The 22,020-nt window shown below is 39.8% G+C and overlaps 1 protein-coding gene across 4 annotated transcripts in view; it reads right to left on the bottom strand.

Moving 5' to 3' along the window:
* Positions 1-22,020, bottom strand: part of LOC140196191 (peroxidasin homolog) — a 569,369-nt gene that overhangs the window by 107,268 nt on the left and 440,081 nt on the right. For all 4 annotated transcript variants that reach the window (XM_072254973.1, XM_072254982.1, XM_072254999.1 and 1 more), the window contains 3 exons: positions 12,813-12,971; positions 5,574-5,686; positions 3,238-3,394 (listed from right to left, as the gene is read on the bottom strand). In XM_072254973.1, the coding sequence (XP_072111074.1) occupies positions 3,238-3,394; positions 5,574-5,686; positions 12,813-12,971 (429 nt within the window). The remainder of the gene's footprint in view (positions 1-3,237; positions 3,395-5,573; positions 5,687-12,812; positions 12,972-22,020) is intronic.

Genomic DNA, 22,020 nt, shown 5'->3' with positions numbered 1-22,020 from the left:
TACAGGCCCAGAGCCTTCAAATGTTCCTCAAATGATAACCCTTTCAATTCTGCAATCATCCTGGTGAACCCTCTCCAGGACAGCACATCTTTTATTAGATGAGGAGGCCCAACCTGTTCACTTTTCTCAAGGTGAAGCCACATCAGTTCCTTATAAAGCCTCAGCATCATAACCCTGCTCTTATAATCCAAACCTCTTGAAGTTTTCTGATGACTCTGCCATAGTTGGATGCATCAGCAAGGGAGATGAGGCTGAGTACAGGGCTACGGTAGGAAACTTTGTCACATGGTGTGAGCAGAATTATCTGCAGCTTAATGTGAAAAAGACTAAGGAGCTGGTGGTAGACCTGAGGAGAGCTAAGGTACCGATGACCCCTGTTTCCATCCAGGGGGTCAGTGTGGACATGGTCGAGGATTACAATTACCTGGGGATACGAATTGACAATAAACTGGACTGGTCAAAGAACACTGAGGCTGTCTACAAGAAGGGTCAGAGCCGTCTCTATTTCCTGAGGAGACTGAGGTCCTTTAACATCTGCCGGACGATGCTGAGGATGTTCTACGAGTCTCTGGTGGCTAGTGCTATCATGTTTGCTGTTTTGTGCTGGGGCAGCAGGCTGAGGGTAGCAGACACCAACAGAATCAACAAACTCATTCGTAAGGCCAGTGATGTTGTGAGGATGGAACTGGACTCTCTCACGGTGGTGTCTGAAAAGAGGATGCTGTCTAAGTTGCATGCCATCTTGGACAATGTCTCCCATCCACTACATAATGTACTAGTTGGGCACAGGAGTACATTCAGCCAGAGACTCATTCCACCGAGATGCAACACAGAGGGTCATAGGAAGTCATTCCTGCCTGTGCCCATCAAACTTTACAACTCCTCCCTTGGAGGGTCAGACATCCTGAGCCAATAGGCTGGTCCTGGACTTATTTCATAATTTACTGGCATAATTTACATATTACTATTTAACTATTTATGGTTTTATTACTATTTATTATTTATGGTGCAACTGTAATGAAAACCAGTTTCCCCTGGGATCAATAAAGTATGACTATGACTATGACTATAAATGATTGCTAACATGGCATTCATGACTCAACCTGCAAGTTAACCTTTAGGGTGTTCTGCACAAGGACTCCAAAGTCCCTTTGCATCTCAGATTTTTGCATTTTCTCCTCATTTAGAAAACAGTCTGCATATTTATTTCTACTACCAAAGTGCATGACCATGCATTTTCCAACACTGTATTCTATTTACCACTTTCTTGCCCATTCTGCTAATCTGTCTAAGTCCTTCTGCAGCCTACCTGATAACTCAACACTACCTGCCCCTCCAACTATCTTCGTATCATCTGTAAACTTGGCAACAAAGCCATCTATTCCATCATCGAAATCATTGATATACGACATAAAAGAAGTGGTCCCTCACCGACCCCTGCAGAACACCATTAGTCATGGGCAGCCAACCAGAAAAGGATCCTTTTATTCCCACTCACTGCCCCCGATCAATCAGCCAATGCTCTTACCCTGCTAGTAACTTTCCTGTAATACCATGGGCTCTTAACTTGGCAAGCATCAGATGTGGTACCTTGTCAAAGGCCTTCTGAAAATCCAAATATCCAACATCCATTGCATCCCCTTTATCTATCCTACTTGTAATCTCCTCAAAGAATTCCAACAGGTTCGTCAGGCAAGATTTTTCCTTAAGGAAACCATGCTGACTTTGTCTCATCTTGCCCTGTGTCACCAAGTACACCATAATCTCATTCTGAACAATTGACTCCAACATCTTCCCAACCAGTGAGGTCAGTCTAACTGGCCTACAATTTCCTTTCTTTTGCCTCCCTCCTTTCTTAAAGTGTGGAATGACATTTGCAATTTTCCAGTCCTGAGGAACCATGCCAGAGTCCAAAGATCCTTGAAAGATTTTACCATCGAAGTCCACATCCAAAAATCTAAGGAAAAGAACCTGGGCAACACTCTTCAGAGGCAGGCTCTGCCCTCTCTGATAGCATAGGAGAGCAATCAAAAGACAGGCAGCCATTGTTCACCCTTAACACTTGCATTGATGCTTCAGTCACCCTCGTTGCTTTAGTCGGCAAACAATGGAAGCTTTAATTGGCGAAATGGAGCCAAACATCAACTTGTGCTCCGTCCTGCAACCTGCCCACTACGAGGTTCACGCGCACTGTCTCTGCCTCTTCAATTCTCTCAGAGACTGCAGTGTGTGAAGCATCCAAATGATCTCCAAACTTCTGTACTCGCCTTGATGTTTCAATTGCCTTTGTCATTTTAATCAGCAAATAATGGAAGCTATAATCAGCGAAATGTGGGCAAACATTGGCACCACTTGTCTTCTTGTATCCTTCTCGCCACGAGGTTCACTCATGCTGCCTCTGACTCCCAGAATCCCTGAGACTGCAGAATGCTGAAGAACCCAAACAATCTCCAAGCAGCAAAACACAATCTCCTACAATTCCAGAATCATATTCAAGGTGGGAAGTAAACATAAAAGACATAAAAGAAGAGACAAAGATGGTTCCATGATCTATCCAGAAGATGGCAATTAAAGGAGCATTATACACAAGCACCATCTTGACCAGAACATAAATTTAACAAGCTTTAGCGGAAAGCACCAGTAGACAGGATTACAAAGAATGAGTTGCTTGAGAAAAACACAAGGAACTCTAAACAATTAACAACTCTCATTAAAAAAACAATTAACCAATTCAGCTGCTCTAAAAACCTTGGAGCACAACACTCTACAGCACAGGCGTGAAGAGCTCACTACAGTCTGCAGGCTTTTATGCAATTTGGTTGCTGTCACGTATTTAGCTGATTAGATATTTGCACTAATGTGCAGCTGTACCTAATAAAGTGGCTACTAAGTATGTATAGACATATTAGGACAAAAGCAAGGTGTATCGTTATGTGCTGGTATAGTCTTTAACTGGATCATTTCAAAGAGCATAAAACTAATTTACTTAGGGTATGGGTTACTCCTTTCAAGGAATTATAGACAGTTCTAAGCACCTGTACAAATAAAGTATATCTAGATCACATGATTAATTACTGATTTGGTAATATGACGTTTATCATTTGTAACTTGTTTTACTGAGAAATTATGACAACTTGACATTGACATTGTGAGGTTATTCTGATTCAAATCTTGACACAATTTAAAGAATGATGAAAATTACTTTACCTACAAGATCATGAATGTGAAAGTACTTACCAGTCACCTTTAACAGCATATTTGTTGTTGCTTGGCCAATTGTGTTCCGAGCAGCACACTCATATCTCCCTGCGTCTGCTCGCCCAATGTCCCTGATTGTAAGTGTTCCCTCTGTATTAACATGGAACTTTCCACTTTCTGTAATTTGAACTCCATCCTATTTAATAAATATATATGGTTAAGGAATCGGTTGCCCTTAATGTTAAATAAACATTTTATAATTTTATTAAACCCCTTCTCACTTTTCAGCATCATTTTATCTCCAACCTAAATAAGTTTCATAAATGGAAGGTAAAAAGTGTGTCTGTGGCTATGGATATTTTCTTGAAACAATTTTATACAGGTATGTCAAATTATTGAAGAACAGAGATTTAGTAGTAATTCACTTTTTTAGCAGTAATGTGGACAGGTTCCTAGACAACCTAAGGAATCTACTTTATTGACAGCGAGACATTTTTTGGCCTTAATCTTTTCGTAGATGTAAATAACAGCTATAATTACAAGAACCACCAGAAGAGCAAATCACTGCCAAGCACTCTCTGTAGCACATTGTTAAAATGGGTTCCTTTGAGCTTTATGGTGCATTTTTGGCTCATGCAAATTTCATTTAGAAAATATAGAAATAGTTCATCTTCAGATTATCCAATTGATGAATCTTCCTCATGTTGCTACATATAAAGGGACACAGCAAGCAACAGACTGCATTGCAGCAGAATTTTGTCAGTGTTTTTACATGAAGATCTCACTCTGCAAAGAGCTTAGAATGTGACCTATTGCCTGGCAGAGAAACTGCAAAAAGAAACATTACCTTGTGACAAGATTCTCTCAATCTCCTAAAAAATCTCTGCAATATTGTTCATAAATTGTAATTAGCTAATAAATATGTCTATTACTTTAAGACCACTAGTCAGGGAAGTGTAGGGGAGTGTCCAAGTAAGGCCTGAGCTCAATCAAAGTTAAATTGGTCTTTGGGGAGGGAGGTTTTCAAACTGGCAGACACTTGTAAATTTCTGGGACAAGGCCAGAATAAAACAGCGTGTCTTTCTGTTTATAAATATCTTCGATACTTTGAACATGAAATCTGGTGTTTGATAGATGTACACACCATGTTGTATCATATGGTGTTTATTTTCCTGGGGAATGTACCTGGGGAGCATATATTCTCATGGGCAAAACGCAGAACATCTATCTGTTATTCTGTAGGCACACTACCGGAAATCTACATAATGATACTCTGAAGGTTATGGAGAGATGAAACTCACTTTTGGGGCTTCCTTAAATTCATGAGCTATAAAAGACAAAACTGTGTCGAAAAAGAATCTTTAAATGGTGTAAGTGACTATAACTTGCATGTTTAAAGACTGGTGGAGAACAGATGTTCAGAAATTTAAGATGTTCAATAGTAATTTATCATCAAAATATGTCTATGTTATCATATACTACCTTGCGATTCATTTTTGTGCAGGCATTTATAAGGAAATTAAAATACAATAGAATTTTATGCATAAACATAGATATATATAAACTACACATAAACAAATACTGACAAACAACCAATGTGCAAAAGACAAATTGTGTAAGTAAGAACTAATACTGAGAACACAACTAGAACCGCGTTCTTGAAAGAAAGTCTGCAGGTTTAGAATCAGTTCAAAGTAGTGTGTTTGAAGTTATCCATGCTGGTTCAGGAGGCTGATCATTCTCGGGTAATGACAGTTCCTGAACTCGGTGGTGTGGGAACCTAAGGTTTCAGGAGCTCCTACCAGATGTTTTGGATGGTGGGGATTCTGATATTGAATGCTGCCTTCTTGTAGCAGTGCCCCATCTAAGTGTATTCAGTGGTGGAGAGACTGTGATGGATTGGGCTGTATCCACCACTATCTGAAGCCTTTTCCATTCGTGGACACTGATGTTGCCGTACCAAGTTGTGATGGAAGTCACTAAAGTCTCCATCAGAGGACTGCAGTTTATATTTACAAACTCTTGTTTTCTGGTTGTGCAATGGAGAAGAATTTTTTGACATTAAATAATGTGACTACTAAACACATTTTCAATTATAATTCAATGTATGATACATTTACAGGTCAATAAATTGTCACTCAGCTAGATCTTGAAATGACGCCAGATGCACGAGAACTGAAAATTTGACAGGAAGTCAACCAAGGTCAGGTGTTTATTTCTAAAATATAATCTGCAGGTTTATTAACAGTGACCTATCTGATGTTGCTTCTATCATCGTCAAACATATAGATTAAAATATTAAGGTCACAAGATCAGGAAATATTTCATCACACCAAAAGTCAGAATATGTACACCCTTTTTGATTTTCCCCTTACCTTAGTCCAGGTGATTGTGGGATGTGGTTCACCCTGAGCACTGCAAGGTATCTTTACATCCTGACCAACTTCTGCGGTGATATCCCGTGGTACATCAGTAAACACCGGTATCACTGAGTGCAATTGATAGTGAATTATTAGAACTTTGGACAGAGTGGACAAATGACTTTGATTTTACAATAGGCAAAACCAAATATACTATTTCAGATACAGTATTAATCTATGTTTCTGTGTATTTCGACTACTCACACAAGGAGATTGAGTTCCTCAAATGAAAAGTCTTGATTACAGCAAAAAAGGATTTTTTTCTTCAAGGAGCACTTTATTACTGCACAATCCTGATCATCAACATTATTTTCAAAAAGGTTCCAATTGCTTCAATTCTTTTCACCCTCCTTTTGACACTCCTTATTTGAAGGCTGGGGTTCTTGCAGTATTACAATTTCACTGACAAAATTATTCTTTCAATGTTTTATTTTAGAGTCAACATGAACCAATATTAAAAAGGAGATATTGTAACCAAGCCTGATAAGTGATTTACTAATATTTGAACTTACCAGCAAAATCCACTAAAAGATAATCAGAAATGTGAACTATTTTATTACTCTCTTACGAAAATAAAAGTCTCCACTGCTCCACTGATTGTTTAACTCTACTTATTAAGCTTCTTAATTTCACCATAAGGCTGAATAATGAAGCACTAGAGTTACTTGTTTTCACATATATTTTAAAATTAACACAAAAGCATTAGACCCTCCCCACTTTCATCTCAGATAAATTCAAATTTAAAGGGATATCTGCTTCAGGAAAACCATTTTTTTCAAACTTTTCATTTACTTAAACACACTGGATTAATACTAATACTGAAGTACCTCTGTATCACTTTACAAACATGACTGACAATGAGACTGATGTACATCATTAAAAAATAAGCTTTGGTAAGGTTTGTTTTTGTATGACGGCAAAACCCTTGAAATGTCAGCTGCACCAGATGGAATTACAAAACGTTCCTGTCAATGCTTTTTTTTTATTATCTTATTTCTGTATTTTTGTAGGCATGTGGCATATTGCAGCAAACATGGTAATTATAAATATGATATACTAGTTCATGTGGACCTGTTTCAAATTGTGAAAGATAAGTGAGTTAATCATTCTATTCCAAATCAGGGCCAACAGGATGATTGGAAACTTGAATGTATACCAACAATTTGCATAAGTAATCTGCAATCACAATGGTTGCAATGCAAAGAATAACTGGATTTATTTTTGAATTGATGTCTGTCTTGAAATCCAAAGTTGTTATTAATTGAACTTGAAATTTGTATTCACTAACTTGCAATCAACAGGATGAGTTGCAATATAAAAGGCAGACAAAATTGAAAAGGATGAATACAGGACTGAAGGTGTTATTTTTGTAATTTGGAATAAGATAGCTGAACTTGTAGCACAATTACAAATTAGCATGTATGATGTAGCCATCACTGAATCTTGGCTGAAAGAAGATTTTCGCTCGGAGCTTAATGCCCAAAGAAACACAGTGTATCGAAAGGACAGGCAGGAAGGCAAAGGGAACAGCATTGCTCTGTTGGTAAAAAAATGAAATCAAATCATTAAAAAGAAGTGACATAGAGTCAGAGGGCATTGAATTATTGTGAATAGAGCTAAGGAACTGGAAGGGTAAAAAGACCCTGATGGGAGTTGTATACAGATCCTAAAGTAGTAGTAAGAATATTGTCAATTACACTGGGAGATAGAAAATGCATGCCAAGAAGGCAATGTTCAAATAGTCATGGGCGATTTCAATATGAAGGTAGATTGGGAAAAACAGGTTGGAACTGGATTCCAAGAGGGGGAGTTTCTAGAATCCCATGAGATGACTTTTTAAATCAGCTTGTGTTGTTGATCGCACTTAGGGGATCAGCTATTCTGGATTGGGTGTTGCGCAATGAACCAAAATTGATTGGAGAGCTTAAGGTAAAGAGCCCTTAGGAGCAAGTAATCATAATATGACCATATTAATCCTGAAATCTGAGAAGGAAAAGTGAAACACAGATGTATCAGTATTATAGCGGAGTAAAGGGGACTACAGGGGTATGAGAAACGAGTTGGCCAGAATTGATTGGAAAAGAACACTGGCAGGGATGATGGCATAACATCAATGGCTGGAATTTCTGGAAGCAATTCAGAAGGCACAGGATATAAACATCCCAAAGAGCATGTATTCTAAAGGCAAGATGACGCAACTGTGGCTAACAAGATAAAAGTCAAAACCAACATAAAATCCAAAGAAAGGGCATATTATAGAGCAAAATTTAGTGGGAAGTTAAAGGATTGGGAAGCTTTTACAAACCAACAAAAGGCAACTAAAAAAATCATTAAGAAGGCAAAGATGAAATACAAAGTAAGCTGGCTAATAATATCAAAAAGGATACTAAAAGTTTCTTCAGATAAATAAAGTGTAAAAGAGAGGCAAGAGTGAAGATTGGACTGCAGGAAAAAAATGCTGGATAGGTAGTAATTGGGGAGAACAAAATGGCGGATGAACTGAATAAATATTTTGTATCAGTCTTCACTGTGGAAACACTAGCAGTATGGTGGAAGTTCCAGGTGTCAGAAATCATGAAATTTGTGATGTTACCATTACTAGAGAGAAGGTTCTTGGGAAATTTAAAGTTCTGAAGGTAAATAAGTCACCTGGGACAGATGGTGTATACCCCAGGGTTCTGAAAGAGGGGGTTAGAGAGATTGTGGAAGCATTAACAGTGATCTTTCAAGAATCACTAGATTGGAAAATTGCAAATTTAACTCCACTCTTCAAGAAGGGAGAGAGGCAGAAGAAAGGAAGCTATAGTTAGTCTGACCTCAGTGGTTGGGAAGATATTGGAGTCGATTATTAAGGCTGAGGTCTCAGGGTACTTGGAGGCACATGAAAAAATAAGCAATTGCCTGTATGGTTGAAAAGACTGTGGAAGTATTAGTAGAATTCTTTCAAGGATTGCTAGATTCTGGACTTTTGGTCCAGTTGTCCTGTCAAGATGGCACCTGTGTACAATGCTGCTTTGGTCAACATCTTCTGAATAGATCACGAAACCATATATTTCACTTCTACATCGTACATCTGTTCTTCATCTTCAATGTGATTCTGTTGGAGTCCATGATTTGCTGCTTAGAGATCGTTTGGTCATTCTGTGGTCTCAGAGAGGATGCCGGGAGATAGAGGCAGCATGCATGAACCTTGTGGTGGGCAGCCTGCGGGATGGGACAGAAGCTGACGTTTGATTATTTTTCATCAATTAAAGTTTCCGTGGTGCACCAATTAAAGAAATGAGGGAGACTGAAACATCGAGGCGAATGCGGAAGATGAGTGCTGGCTGCCACTATTTTGATCACTCTGCTACCGGAGAGGGAAGAGCCTGTTGGAATCGAGACTTTTTTTTCAGTCTTACAGCTGTGTTTTTGTGTTTTCTGTGTTTTATACTGTGTTTTTCAATTACCCAATCTTTCTAGTTTTTTCTTTTGTACAAGGAGGGAAATTTGGGGGTTGATGTATTTGTTCCATTTTGTTTGTTTTTTTGTGCAGCTGAGGGAATTGGGGGATGGATGTGCCTATTACGTTTCCTTCATTTTTTTGTGTGGAGTTGATGTGGGGTTGATGTACCTATTTTGTTTCGTTCATTCTTTTTTTCTGTGGAAGGAGGGACTTGGGGGTTGATGTGCCTGTTTTATTTTTGTTCCTTTTTTTTTATGGGAAGGGGGAATTTCTTTTCTTTCTTTGTTTCATAGCTACCCAGAGAAGAAGAACTTTAGAGTTGTATACTTTGATAATAAATGAACCCTTGAACCTGTGGAATGGTTCCAGCAGACTGGAAAATTGCAAATGCCACTCCACTCCTCAAGAAGGGAGAGAGTCACAAGGATCGAAAGTTCATTTATTTTCAAAGTATACAACTCTGATATTTTGCTTCTGCAGATAGCCACAAAACTAAAAAAAGGCAGCACAATCATTAACACCCAAATTCCCCCTCCCCACACAAAAAATGAACCAAAGCGTAAGAAGCACATTGACCCCCAAATCCCCCTTCTCAGCACACAAAAAAATGACAAAGATCAGGTGAAAAACACAGAAAATAAAGAAACTATAAGTCTGGAAAAAAAGTCCATTGTCCATATCCAAAATGCAGAAAATCTGGGTAACATTCTTTGGGCACAGAGGCAGGCTCTTTCCTCTCCGGCAGCAGAGTGATCCCACCAGATTCAAAAGGCAGTCTCCCCTCTCCAGTAGCAAAGCCATCCCACTAGCTACCGAAATGCAGGCAGCTGCACTCACCTTTCGCATTCATCTCGATGTTTCAATCTTACCTGTCACTTTAATCACAGAATAATGTAAGGTTTAATTGGCAAAAATGGAGTTGATATCGGCTCATGCCTTATCCTGCAGTCTCCTCGCCATGAAGTTCATGCATGCTGCTTCTGTGTCCCAGAGTCCTCTCAGAGATTGCAGACTGCTGAAACTCCCAATCTCCAAACTGTAAATCACAGGTTCCAACAATTCCAGATTCACATTCAAGATGAAAAGCAAATGTAAGACACATAAAATAAGTGAAATCTATGGTTTCGTGATCTATCCAGGAGATGTCGACTTTTGGAGCATTGCATGCGGACACCATCTCGACCAGATGCCTCATTAACAGATGATAGGAAGTTATAGGCCAGTTAGTCTGACCTCAGTGGTTGGGAAGATGTTGAAGTCAATTGTTAAGAATGAGGTCTCAAGGTACTTGGAACCACTAAAATAAGCTGTAGACAGCATGTTTTCTCAAGGGAAAATCTTTCCTGACAAATCTGTTGGAATTCTTTGAAGAAATAACAAGCAGGATAAACAAAGGAGAATCGGTTGTTGTTGTGTACTCAGATTTTCAGATGACCTTTGACAAGGTGCCATATATGAGACTGCGTAACAAGCTACGAGCCCATGGTATTACAAGAAAGATTCTAGCATGGATAAATCAGTGGCTGATTGGCAGGAGGCAAAGAGTGGGAATAAAGGAAGCCTTTTCTGGTTGGCTGCCAGTGACTGGTGGTGTTCCTCAGTGGACCAATTCTTTTTATGTTATATATCAATGATTTGGATGATGGAATTGACGGCTTTGTTGCAATGTTTTCAGATGATATGAAGACAGGTGGAGGAGCAGGTAGATTTGAGGAAGTAGAGAGGCTACAAAAAGACTTTGAGAAATTAGAAGAATGGGCTGATGGAATGCAGTTCTAAGACCAGAGAGTCAGTGAGCCATCTATCAGAAAATCAAAGACCAGAGGACACAGCCTTAGAAAGGAGGGGCCTCCTTTTAGAACAGACATGAGGAAGAATTTCTTTAGCCAGCAAGTGGTGAATTTATGAAACTCTTTGCCACAGGCAGCTGTGGAGACAAAGTCTTGAGCAATATTTAAGGCAGAGGTCAATAGATTCTTGATTAGTTAGGGTATGAAGGGATACAGGGAGAAAGCAGGAGAATGGGGCTAAGAGGAAAATTGGATCAGCCATGATGAAATGTCAGAGCAGACACGATGGGCCAAATGGCCTAATTCTACTCCTACATCTGATGGTCTTATGGCATCTAGGAAACATTCATTGAACAAACATAGGCTTAGGAGGTTGTCACCAGAGAAGTTTGCTGCAATTCTCTTTTCTTGATTTCTGCAATGTTACTCTGGAAGTGAAGGAATTTTGTGCACCGATCTGCATTTTAAAAACCTTGCTGTACATATGGTCTCAATGCACTAGCCAATCTGACCTAGAGAGCAGTTAATAGAATGTTATATTTTTATTAGTGAAGTCCAAGACTCCACTTATTCCTGCAAACAGCCCCCTCTCCACAAGACTTCCTTTGGTAGTAACCATTTGCACATGAAACTTCTAATTTTCATCCAAATGCTATTTCACGCCAACATAGCTGACCAGCATGACATCACATAAAACTTGATAGTCAAAATTCATAGACATACAGTTCATGCATATACACTGACTGACCACTTTATTAGGTGCCTCCTGTATTTAATAAAGTGGCTACAGAGTATATGTTTGTGATCTTCTGCTACTGTAGCCCATCTCTTTTTTTTCTCTTTCTCTGCACATTGGGCCTTGGTCTTTCTTTTTATATTTGGGTTCTTTTAGCTTTCTTCCTTTGAAGCTGCCTGTAAGCAGACAAATCTCAAGTTTGTATAATTGATACATACTTTGATAATAAATGTACTTTGAATTCTTTGAATCCACTTCAATGCTCGATGTGTTGTGCATTCAGAGATGCTCTTCTGCACACCACTGTTGAAACACATGGTTATATGAGTTACTGTTGCTTTCCTGCCTGCATGAATTAGTCTGGCCATTCTCCTCACACCTCTGTCATTAACAAGGCATTTTTTCTCATAGAACTGCTGCTCATTGGATCGGATTTTGGTTGGAGATACTCAGACAACACCGACTGGCACCAACATTCCACTGTCAAAGTCACTAAGATCACATTTTTTCCAGATTCTGATGTTTAGTCTGAGCAACAACTAAATCTCTTGACCATCTCTGCATGCATTTATGCATTGAGTTGCTGTGTTGGCTGATTAGATATTTGCATTAACGAGTAGGTGTACAGATGTACCTAATAAAAGTGGCCGTGCATTAAGTGTAGCCATTCATGTGAGGCTCCCATTAATATTTGATAAGAGAAAGCTTTGCTCATTGGAATGTCCATTTATGCTGTCATGAAGGGAGAATATTGCAAAGGATAGTGGTAATTCCCATAACGTTTGCTAAGCATTGAAGATTCCCCTCTCCCCTAAAAAGCATTCCCAATAGGCACTTTGTTCTACTTTTCTAGCCATTTCAGTCCGAAAGATGTGAATGATGCTAGTCTGCATGCTGACTTCAGCGCATTCTTCTCTTGAAAAAGGCCATCTTGGGATTTCAGGATGTTATACAAACACTTTATGCTCATGTCGTAAAGTTGAGGTTCAAGGAAAGTTTGACAGCTAAAAAAATGAGAAATAATGACACCAATTCCTCAGTGGGAAAGTTCTGCAATGGCAAATATGTTATGAAATTGAGACACCTTTCCAGATCCTCATAATGGGATTAAAATGCCCAAATCATTCCCAAATGACTCCCTAAACATGAACTTATTGGTTAAGCTTTCTGTTGACATCATAACATCAACAAGTAACGTAATAAATCATGAATAATCTTTGTACCTTTAGGCTGCACTTTTAGTTGTACTTGTACTTGTTTAACCTGAACAACGTTGATAGCTTGACATTCATATTGACCCGCATCATAGGGGGCTACATCCACAATCCTCAACGTTCTTGTGGGTAACACTGCATGTCTTCTGTCACTGGGCAGCTGGCCTCCTGAAAGTACAGAGTTGTATGTTTTCGTATATGTAATCATATATTGAAATAACACTAAATATAAAGTGCTTTTCCAACAATGCCCTGCAACATTCTGCTTCTTTGCTCCATTATTGTCATTGACAGGAAATTCACAACAAAGAGCATACTTAAAAATAATTCAAGTGATTTACCATTCATATTCTGAGAAATATAATTGGCATTGCACACTTGCCGCATTTTATTAATGTGAAAGTTTATAACATTGAAGCACTCATAAGGGATTTTGAGTGAAATAGATTCTAATAAATATTCTTTCATCAATGAAAATCCTGATTGTCTGTAGATCAGAACAGCTCACCTACTTTTAAGAGTTGCGAAGTCTTCTGCACAAGGAACACTGGAACTAAAATGGGCTCCTCAGACTATCAGGCATGTCCTGCCATGAGATTAGATCACGGCTGATCAGGCTCTTAAATTATATTTAATTGCCTTTGATCCATAAATCTTATCAAGGAAAAAAGATTCCCAGCATTAGCTCTGAAAATTTCATGCGACCAAAAATCTATATGATGAAAAGGAACATTCAAGTTATGTAACTATTGTTTTTATGAGAAATCATTTCACCAATGAATAGCCTAGCACTAGTGCTAAAATGTACTCCTTGTTCTGAATTCCCTTGGCGGAAGAAATAGCTTCTCTGTACCTACTCCTTTTAATATTTTAAACACTTCAGTTGGATTATACAGCTAATCAAATAATTTGTCTAATTAAATCACTTTGATTCTCAAGGGAGTTCTGCTAAATTTCTTCAACCTCACACAAGTTAATCCTATAAGATGCAGTTTTGTGCTAGTGAATCTGTGCAGAACAATTTCCAAGGACAATTATCCTTCCCGAGGTTCTCAAATTAAATGTAGGTCCTTAGATGTGGGCCTATTGAACTGATAAAAAGCACTTAATAAAGGCCACCTTTAGTAATAACTTTGAATAACTATTTCTCTTATGCACAAGCTTTCGATGATTTTGACTCCAATCAGTTTCCAGGTTGTACTTGCTCAGAATAGATTTCTATTTCTCTCTCATGGAATCAATGAATGACTTTATGTGCCTCTGTGTTGAGCTACAGCTAATTTCTTGATATGCATTTATAACTGCTTCCCACAACTTCATTAGCCACTTTATAAAGCCATTATCAATCTCTCTCCTGCCTGAATGGATATTCCATTCCCCTTAAGATCTCTTCCTCTCATAAGATTACCTCTGATTCTATATGCTGGTTATTATCCAATTCTTTCCAGAATCCCACATAAAATAATTTAAAGACAGTTCTCTCTCACAATATTAGCAATATTGTCAAAATCTTAGACTATAAGGCATAGGAGCAGGGTTTTAAGCCACTTGCCCTTTCGAGTTAGCTCTGCCATTCCATCATGCCTGATTTACGTATTACCACTCTCAATCCCACTCTCATTCCTCTCCCCGTAACCTTTAAAACCCTGACCCACAAAGAAACAACCAACCTCTGCACAACCTCCTGTGTTGAGCACGTGGCCACGTGGTTAAGGTGTTCGTCTAGTGATCTGAAGGTCACTAGTTCGAGCCTCAGCTGTGGCAGTGTGTTTGAGTCCTTGAGCAAGGCAGTTAACCACACATTGCTCTAGTGTCTGTGCGAGGAGTGGCGCCCCACACAGACTTCCAATCTGCGCCTTGTAAGGCATGAAAATGCCCGACGCAGGCCTCTCCTGGTCTGAGTCGACGTTCCCCTCTGCACAAATATATTGAATAACTTGGCATCCACAGCCACCCATGGCAATGAATTCCACAGATTCACCACCTTCTGGCCAGAGAAATGTCTTCTTATCTCTCTTCCAGATGGACATCCCTCTATTCTGAGGCTGTGACCTCTGAAGTATAGACTCATCCATAAAAGGAAACATCCTCTCTACATCCAGTTTGTCAAGCCCTTTTAATATTCAATAGTTTTCAATGAGATCCCCCTCATTCTTTTCAAATCCAGTGAGTACAGGCCCAGAGCCACCAATGTTTCCTATAGTATAACCCTTTCATTCCCAGGATACTCTGCAATGCCAGCATATACTTTCTTAGATAAGGGGCACCCAAACTACTCATAACACTCCAAGTACAAACTGACTAGTGCCTTATAAAGCTACAGCCTCACATCCTTGCTCTTATATTCTAGCCCCCTCGAAGTAAATGCTAACATTGCATTTGCCTTCCTTACCACTGACTCCATCTGCAAGTTATGCTTTAGAGAATCCTGCATAAGAACACCCAATTTTTGAATTATATCCCCACTTAGAAAATAGTCTACAGCTTTATTCCTTCTACCAAAGTGTATGCCCATATAGGCATTTGATAAGGTACCCCATGCAAGGTTTATTGAGAAAGTAAGGAGGCATGGGATCCAAGGAGACATTGCTTTGTGGATCCAGAACTGGCTTGCCCACAGATGAAAAAGAGTAGTTGTAGACGAGTCATATTCTGCATGGAGGCCAGTAACCAGTGGTGTGCCTCAAGGATCTGTTCTGGGACCCCTACTCTTTGTGATTTTTATAAATGACCTGGATGAGGAAGTGGAGGAATGGGTTAGTAAATTTGCTGCTGACACAAAGGTTGGGGGTGTTGTAGATAGTGTGGAGGGCTGTCAGAGGTTACAATAGGATATTGATAGGATGCAAAACTGGGCTGAGAAATGGCAGATGCAGTTCAACCCAGATAAATGTGAGGTGGTTCATTTTGGTAGGTCAAATATGATGGCAGAATATAGGATTAATGGTAAGACTGTTGGCAGTGTGGAGGATCAGAGGGATCTTGGGGTCCGAATCCATAGGACACTAAAAGCTGCTACACAGGTTGACTCTGTGGTTAAGAAGGCATACAGTGCATTGGCCTTCATCAATTGTGGGATTGAGTTTAAGAGCCGAGAGGTAATGTTGCAGCTATATACGACCCTGGTCAGACCCCACTTGGAGTACTGTGCTCAATTCTGGTCATCTCACTATAGGAAGGACGTGGAAGCCATAGAAAGGGTGCAGAGGAGATTTACAAGAATGTTGCCTAGATTGGGGAGCATGCCTTATGAGAATAGGTTGAATGAACTTGGCTTTTTCTCCTTGGAGTGACAGAGGATGAGAGGTGACTTGATAGAGGTGTACAAGATAATGAGAGGCATTGATCGTGTGGATAGTCAGAGGCTTTTCCCCAGGGCTGAAATGGCTAGCATGAGAGGGCATAGTTTTAAGGTGCTTGGAAGTAAGTACAGAGGAGATGTCAGGGATAAGTTTTTTTACGCAGAGAGTGGTGAGTGCATGCAATGGACTGCTGGCGGGGCGGCGGTGGAGGTGGAAATGATAGGGTCTTTTAAGAGACTCCTGGATGAGTACATGGAGCTTAGAAAAATAGAGGGCTATGGGTAAAGCCTTGGTAGTTCTAAGGTAGGGGCATGTCCGGCACAGCTTTGTGGGCTGAAGGGCCTGTATTGTGCCGTATGTTTTTTTATGTTTCTATACTTAACTTCTACCTGCTGCTTCTTTGCCCATTCTCCCAATCTGTTCAAGTGCTTCTGCAGCCACCCTGCTTCCTCAACACTATCTGTCCCTCCATTTATCATTGTACCATCTGCAAACTTGGTCACAAAGCCATTAATTCCCTTGTGCAAATCATTGACATATTACCTGGAAAGAAGCAGTTCCAATACTTACCCCTGCAGAACACCATTTGTCACCAGCAGCCAACAAGAATAGGCACCCTTTATTTCAACTCTTTTCCTACTGCCAGTCAGCTTTATGTGTGGCACCTTGACAAAGGCCTTCTAAAAATCCAAATAAACAACATCCACTGACTCTCCTTTGTCTATCCTGCCTGTTATTTCTTCAAAGAATTTCAACAGATTTGTCAGGCAAGGTTCCCCGTTAAGAAAACCATGCTGACTATGGCCTACTTTATCATGTACTTCCAAGTATCTGAAACTTCATCCTTAATAATGGACTCTAACAACTTCTTAACCACTGAAGTCAGTCTAACTGGCCTATAATTTCCTTTCTTCTGCCTCCTTCCCTTCTTAAAGAGTGGAGTGACATTTGCTATTTTCAGCCCTATGGAATCATTACAGAATCTAGTGATTCTTGAAAGATCATTACTAGTGCCTCCACAATCTCTTCAGCTATCCCTTTCAGAACCCTGGGGTGCAGTCCATCTGGACCAGGTGACTTATCTACCTTCAGATCTTTCAGCTGCCCAAGCATCTTCTCCTCATTAATAGTAACTACACTCCCGTCTGTACCTTGACACTCTCAAATTTCTGGTATACTACTAGTGTCTTCCACAGTGGAGACTTACGCAAAATACTTATTAATTAAGCTCGTCCGCCATTTCTTTGTCCCCCATTACTTCCACTCCAATGTCATTTTCCAGCAGTTCAATATGCACTTTCACCTCTCTTTTACTCTTTATATTTCTGAAAAAAACTTTTGGTATACTCTTTGATATTTTTGGAGAGCTTACCTTCATGTTTCATCTTTTCTCTCCTTACAGTTTTTTGAGTCGCCTTCTGTTGTCTTTTAAAAGTTAACCAATCCTCTAATGTTCCACTAATTTTTGCTTCATTATTATGCCCTCATTTTTGTTTTTATGCTGTCTTTGACTTCCTTTGTCAGCCATGGTTGCCTCATCGTCCCTTTAGCATACTTTTTCCATTTTTGTGTTGTATCTACCCTGTGCCTTCTGAATTCCCCCCAGAATCTCCAGCCATTGCTATTCTGCCATCAACCCTGCTAGTCTCTCTTTACAATCAACTTTGGCTAGCTCCTCTCTCATATCTCTGTACACCCTTTTCTCCATTGTAATTTGCTCTCTTGAGATCCAGCACCAAACTGATTTTCCCAAACTATTTCCATATTGGAATCCCCCATAACTATCATAACATTGGCTTTATTACATGACTTCACTATTTTCCGTTGAAATTTATATCTCACATCTTGGTCACTGTTTGGGAGCCTGTATAGAACTACCATCAAGGTCTTTTTACCTATTCAGTTTCTGAACTCATCTTCTGATCCAATCATCATCTTCTGCTTCATCTTCTGATCCAATATTATTTCTTCCTAAGGATTTGATTTCATGTTTTACCAATAGTTTCTCCATCCCCTCTGACTACCTATCATCCTTTCGAAAGTAGGTGTATCCTTAGATTTTAAGTTCCCAACTATGATCTTCTTTCAGCCTCATCTCAGTGATGCCCATAAGGTCATACCTGCTAATTAACTGTGCTGCAAGATCATCTACCTTACTCTATATCCTGCATACCTTCCAATGTAACACCTTGTCCTGTATTCATCACTCTTTTCAATTTTACCCCCTTTTTATACCACCTCATCCCACTGACTGCAATTTTGCCCTATTATCTACCTGTCCATCCTCATAGTCTCTCTACATATTGCATCAATTTGTATACCAACTGGCCCATTCTTTGCTCTATCATCCAGTTCTCATTTCCCTGCCAAATTAGCTTAAACCCTCCCCAACAGCTCTAACCAACCTGTCAGTAAGGATACTGGTTCCCCTCAAATTCAGCTTTAATTTGTCCTTTTTGTACAGGTCATACCTTCCCCAGAAGAGATCCCAATAATTCAGAAATCTGAAACCTTGCCCCATCCACCATTTCTTCAGCCATTCAGTCATCTCTATCTTCATCCTATTTTTGCCCTGACTAGCACATGGCACTAGGAGTAATCCAGAAATGACTACTTTGGAAGTCCTGTTCTTCACCCTCTTCCCTAACCCCTTTAATCATTGCAGGGCCCCTTTCCTCTTTCTACCTAGGTCATAGGTGCCAATTTGCACCATCACGAATGACTACTCCCCCTCCCTATTGAGAATCTTTTGCAGCTGCTCTGAGACATCTGGGACCCTACACGCCATCCGGGCTTTTTTGTGCAGCCAAACTTCTGTCCAATCCCCAAACTATCAAGTCTCCTATCACTACTACACTGTCTAACTTCATCCTTCCCTGCCGACTTCAGTGCTGGCTGCAGTACCCTAATAATTTATACCCCCCACCCTCCAGCAGTATCTAAAGGGGTAAACTTATTGCTGAGGAGTATAGCCAGAGGGGAGCACTGCACTGAATGCTTACTCCCTTTGCTTCTCCTGGTGGTCACCCATCTACTATCTGAAGCATGCACTCTGGGTGTGACCACCTCAGTAAAAGATGCATCTATGAAGTTTTCAGCCTCCTGGATGGTCTTGAGTACATCCAGCTCTGGTTCCTTGACCTTGTCAGTCAAGAGCTGCAGTTCCTGCAGGTGCAGTCATCCGGGAAACCGTTAGGTACCCAGTAATCCCACATCTCACAGGAGAAACTTTCCACTGCCTGATCTATGATCCTACCTACACTTGTTATGCCTCTAACTTCTCAAGTTCTAGCCTACACCGATCCTCACCCAAGCCTGTTGTGCCAAATCATGACCACTCTAACATTATCTTCAACAACAGTCAGTCAAAGCCGTGTCCATGTGATGGTGAGCAGCCATCTGGCTAAAGTGTCACCTAATACCATCTGAAGAATCGATTCCCACAGAAATTCAAGGTAATGGGGTCTCTCAACACAGGAGACCCTCAGGGTTGTGTACTAAATTCCCTCCTTTACTCCCTGTATAGCCATGACTGTGTCACCACCCACAGCTATAATCTGCTACTTAACACTACGTTGATTGGCCTAATCTCAAACAGTAACGAGGTGGCCTACATGGAAGAAGTCATCTCTCTGACACAGTGGTATCAAGAAAACAAACTCTCCCTCAATATCGCAAAAACAAAGGAGCTGGTTGTGGATTTCAGAAGGAATGGAGACAGGCTAACTCTTATTGACATCAATGGATCTGAGGTTGAGAGGGTAAACAGCTTTAAATTCCTCAGCATCCTCATCACTGAGGACCTCGCGTGGTCTGTACACACCAGCTGTATGGTGAAAAAGGCATAACAGTGCCTCTTTCACCTCGGACAGTTAAGGAAGTTTGGTATGGACCCCGAAATCCAGGAGCTTTCTGCAGGGGCACAATTGAGAGCATCCTGACTGGCTGCATCACTGCCTGGTATGGGAACTGTACCTCCCTTAATCGCAGGATTCTGCAGAGAGTGGTGCGGACAGCCCAGCGCATCGGTAATTATCAACTTCTCATTCTTGTGAACGGTACCGCAACATAAAAGCCAGGACCAACAAGTTCTGAAACAGCTTCTTCCACCAGGCCAACAGACACTTAACTCACGCTGATTTGAGTGTATTTCTATGTTACATTGACTCTTCTATTTGTTATAAATTACTATGATTGCACATTGCACATTTAAATGGAGATGTAACGTAAAGATTTTTACTCCTTATGTATGTGAAGGATGTGAGAAATAAAGTCAAGTCAATTCAATTCTGTAGCTGTTATAGTAATATATTCCTGGTTGAACGAAGTGTGAGTACTTACTCAACAGTTACGTAACAATCTACCACAGCACCAATGATTCGCAAAATCTAAGCAAATCAGAATCAAGTTTATCATCACTGACGTACCCCATGACATGTGTTGTTTTGTGGCAGCAGTAAGTGCAGGACTTAAAAATTGCTTTAAGTTATAAAAATAGAAAAAAAATTACAAAAGCAGAAGAAATAGTGAGAAAAAGATTCTTAGTCTGTTGATCCCAGTATGAGGGAAGGAGAATGGGAAAAATGAATACTCTAGCCTTTTGATCCTGATAATCCCAATCTAACCTCTTCCTTAAATTCATTCTGCTCATGACATAATAATAAATACTGCCATTGAAAATCCACGTTCACAATGTGAAGTTGTATGTTAAACGGAAATCTGTGAAATGAACATGTGAACTTCCAGGTGTTAGAGTAGTCAATGAGTAAAGTGCTGACAATCGAAGCAGCCCCATATTGCAGCAAGCATCTTTCATGTCAATTCTGCTAGCAAATGAATCATCATCATCATCATCAGGTGCCATGCCCAGTATGAGCTTTGACTGCCATGGCCCACACACACCTGTTTTGGATCAAGTGGATCAATTCATTGGTATTCATTTCCAGTTCTCTGACTGCTGTCCCCATTATCATTTGTCTTTGTCTTCCTCCCTTCCATAATTACCGTGCATTCTAACTCCTCTTTCCTAATCACATGTCCAATAAAGTTACATTGCCTTTTCATGATCTCATACATTATTTCTCTTTTTGTGTTTGCTCTGTTCATGACATCCTCATTAGATATTTGTTTCGTCCATGATATTCTTTGCATGCTCCTCAAAAACCACATCTCTGCTGCGACAGTTCATTACCTCATGTTACTCGATATTGTCCAACATTCTGAGCCATATAACATAACTGAATAAACGTAACATTTCAGCACACTGAGGTGGGTTGTCATGCCGAGTTTAGTACTGGTCAGTATACTCTTCATTCTCGTAAAGGTGTCTTTTGCCATCCCTATTCTTCTTTTGATGTCCATGTCGCACCTGTATCTGATGTCACCCAGCTTCCTAAGTAGCAAAAGTTCTGTACTTGTTTTATGTCTTCCCCGTTTATTCTCAGCCTGCAGATAGGATGCTCCTTCTTTTTGGATACCACCATACAATCTATCTTTTTGCAATTGATAGATAGACCCATTTTGCACTTTCTTCAACAATTATATCAATTAAGTTTTGTAGTTCTTCCTCCCTACTTGCAATTAACACAGTCTCATCTGCATATCTGAAATTATTGATGTTTTCACCACCAACTTTGATTCCCAAGACGTCTCTTATTTTTATGCATATGAATACTGGATTTAATTATCTGAGCCAAGTTTGGGACACAATTCAGCAAAAATACATTAAAAATGGTTAACCACAACCTTCTAAAATATTGATGATACTAAATAAAATCTAGATCCCTGTCTCATAAGTCACTTAGTAGGCTCTATCCAAAATTTATATGTATGTGACATCTTTTTTGAATTACATCATTTGATTATCAAACATTTCTTAAAGGAAACTAAATGTGAGAAGCATATACAGTATTTTT

This window comes from Mobula birostris, chromosome 1 (assembly GCF_030028105.1).
Source record: "Mobula birostris isolate sMobBir1 chromosome 1, sMobBir1.hap1, whole genome shotgun sequence".
NCBI lineage: Eukaryota > Metazoa > Chordata > Chondrichthyes > Myliobatiformes > Myliobatidae > Mobula > Mobula birostris.
Note: the sequence above shows the minus strand (reverse complement) of the source record. Positions and strands in the feature narration are given on the sequence as shown.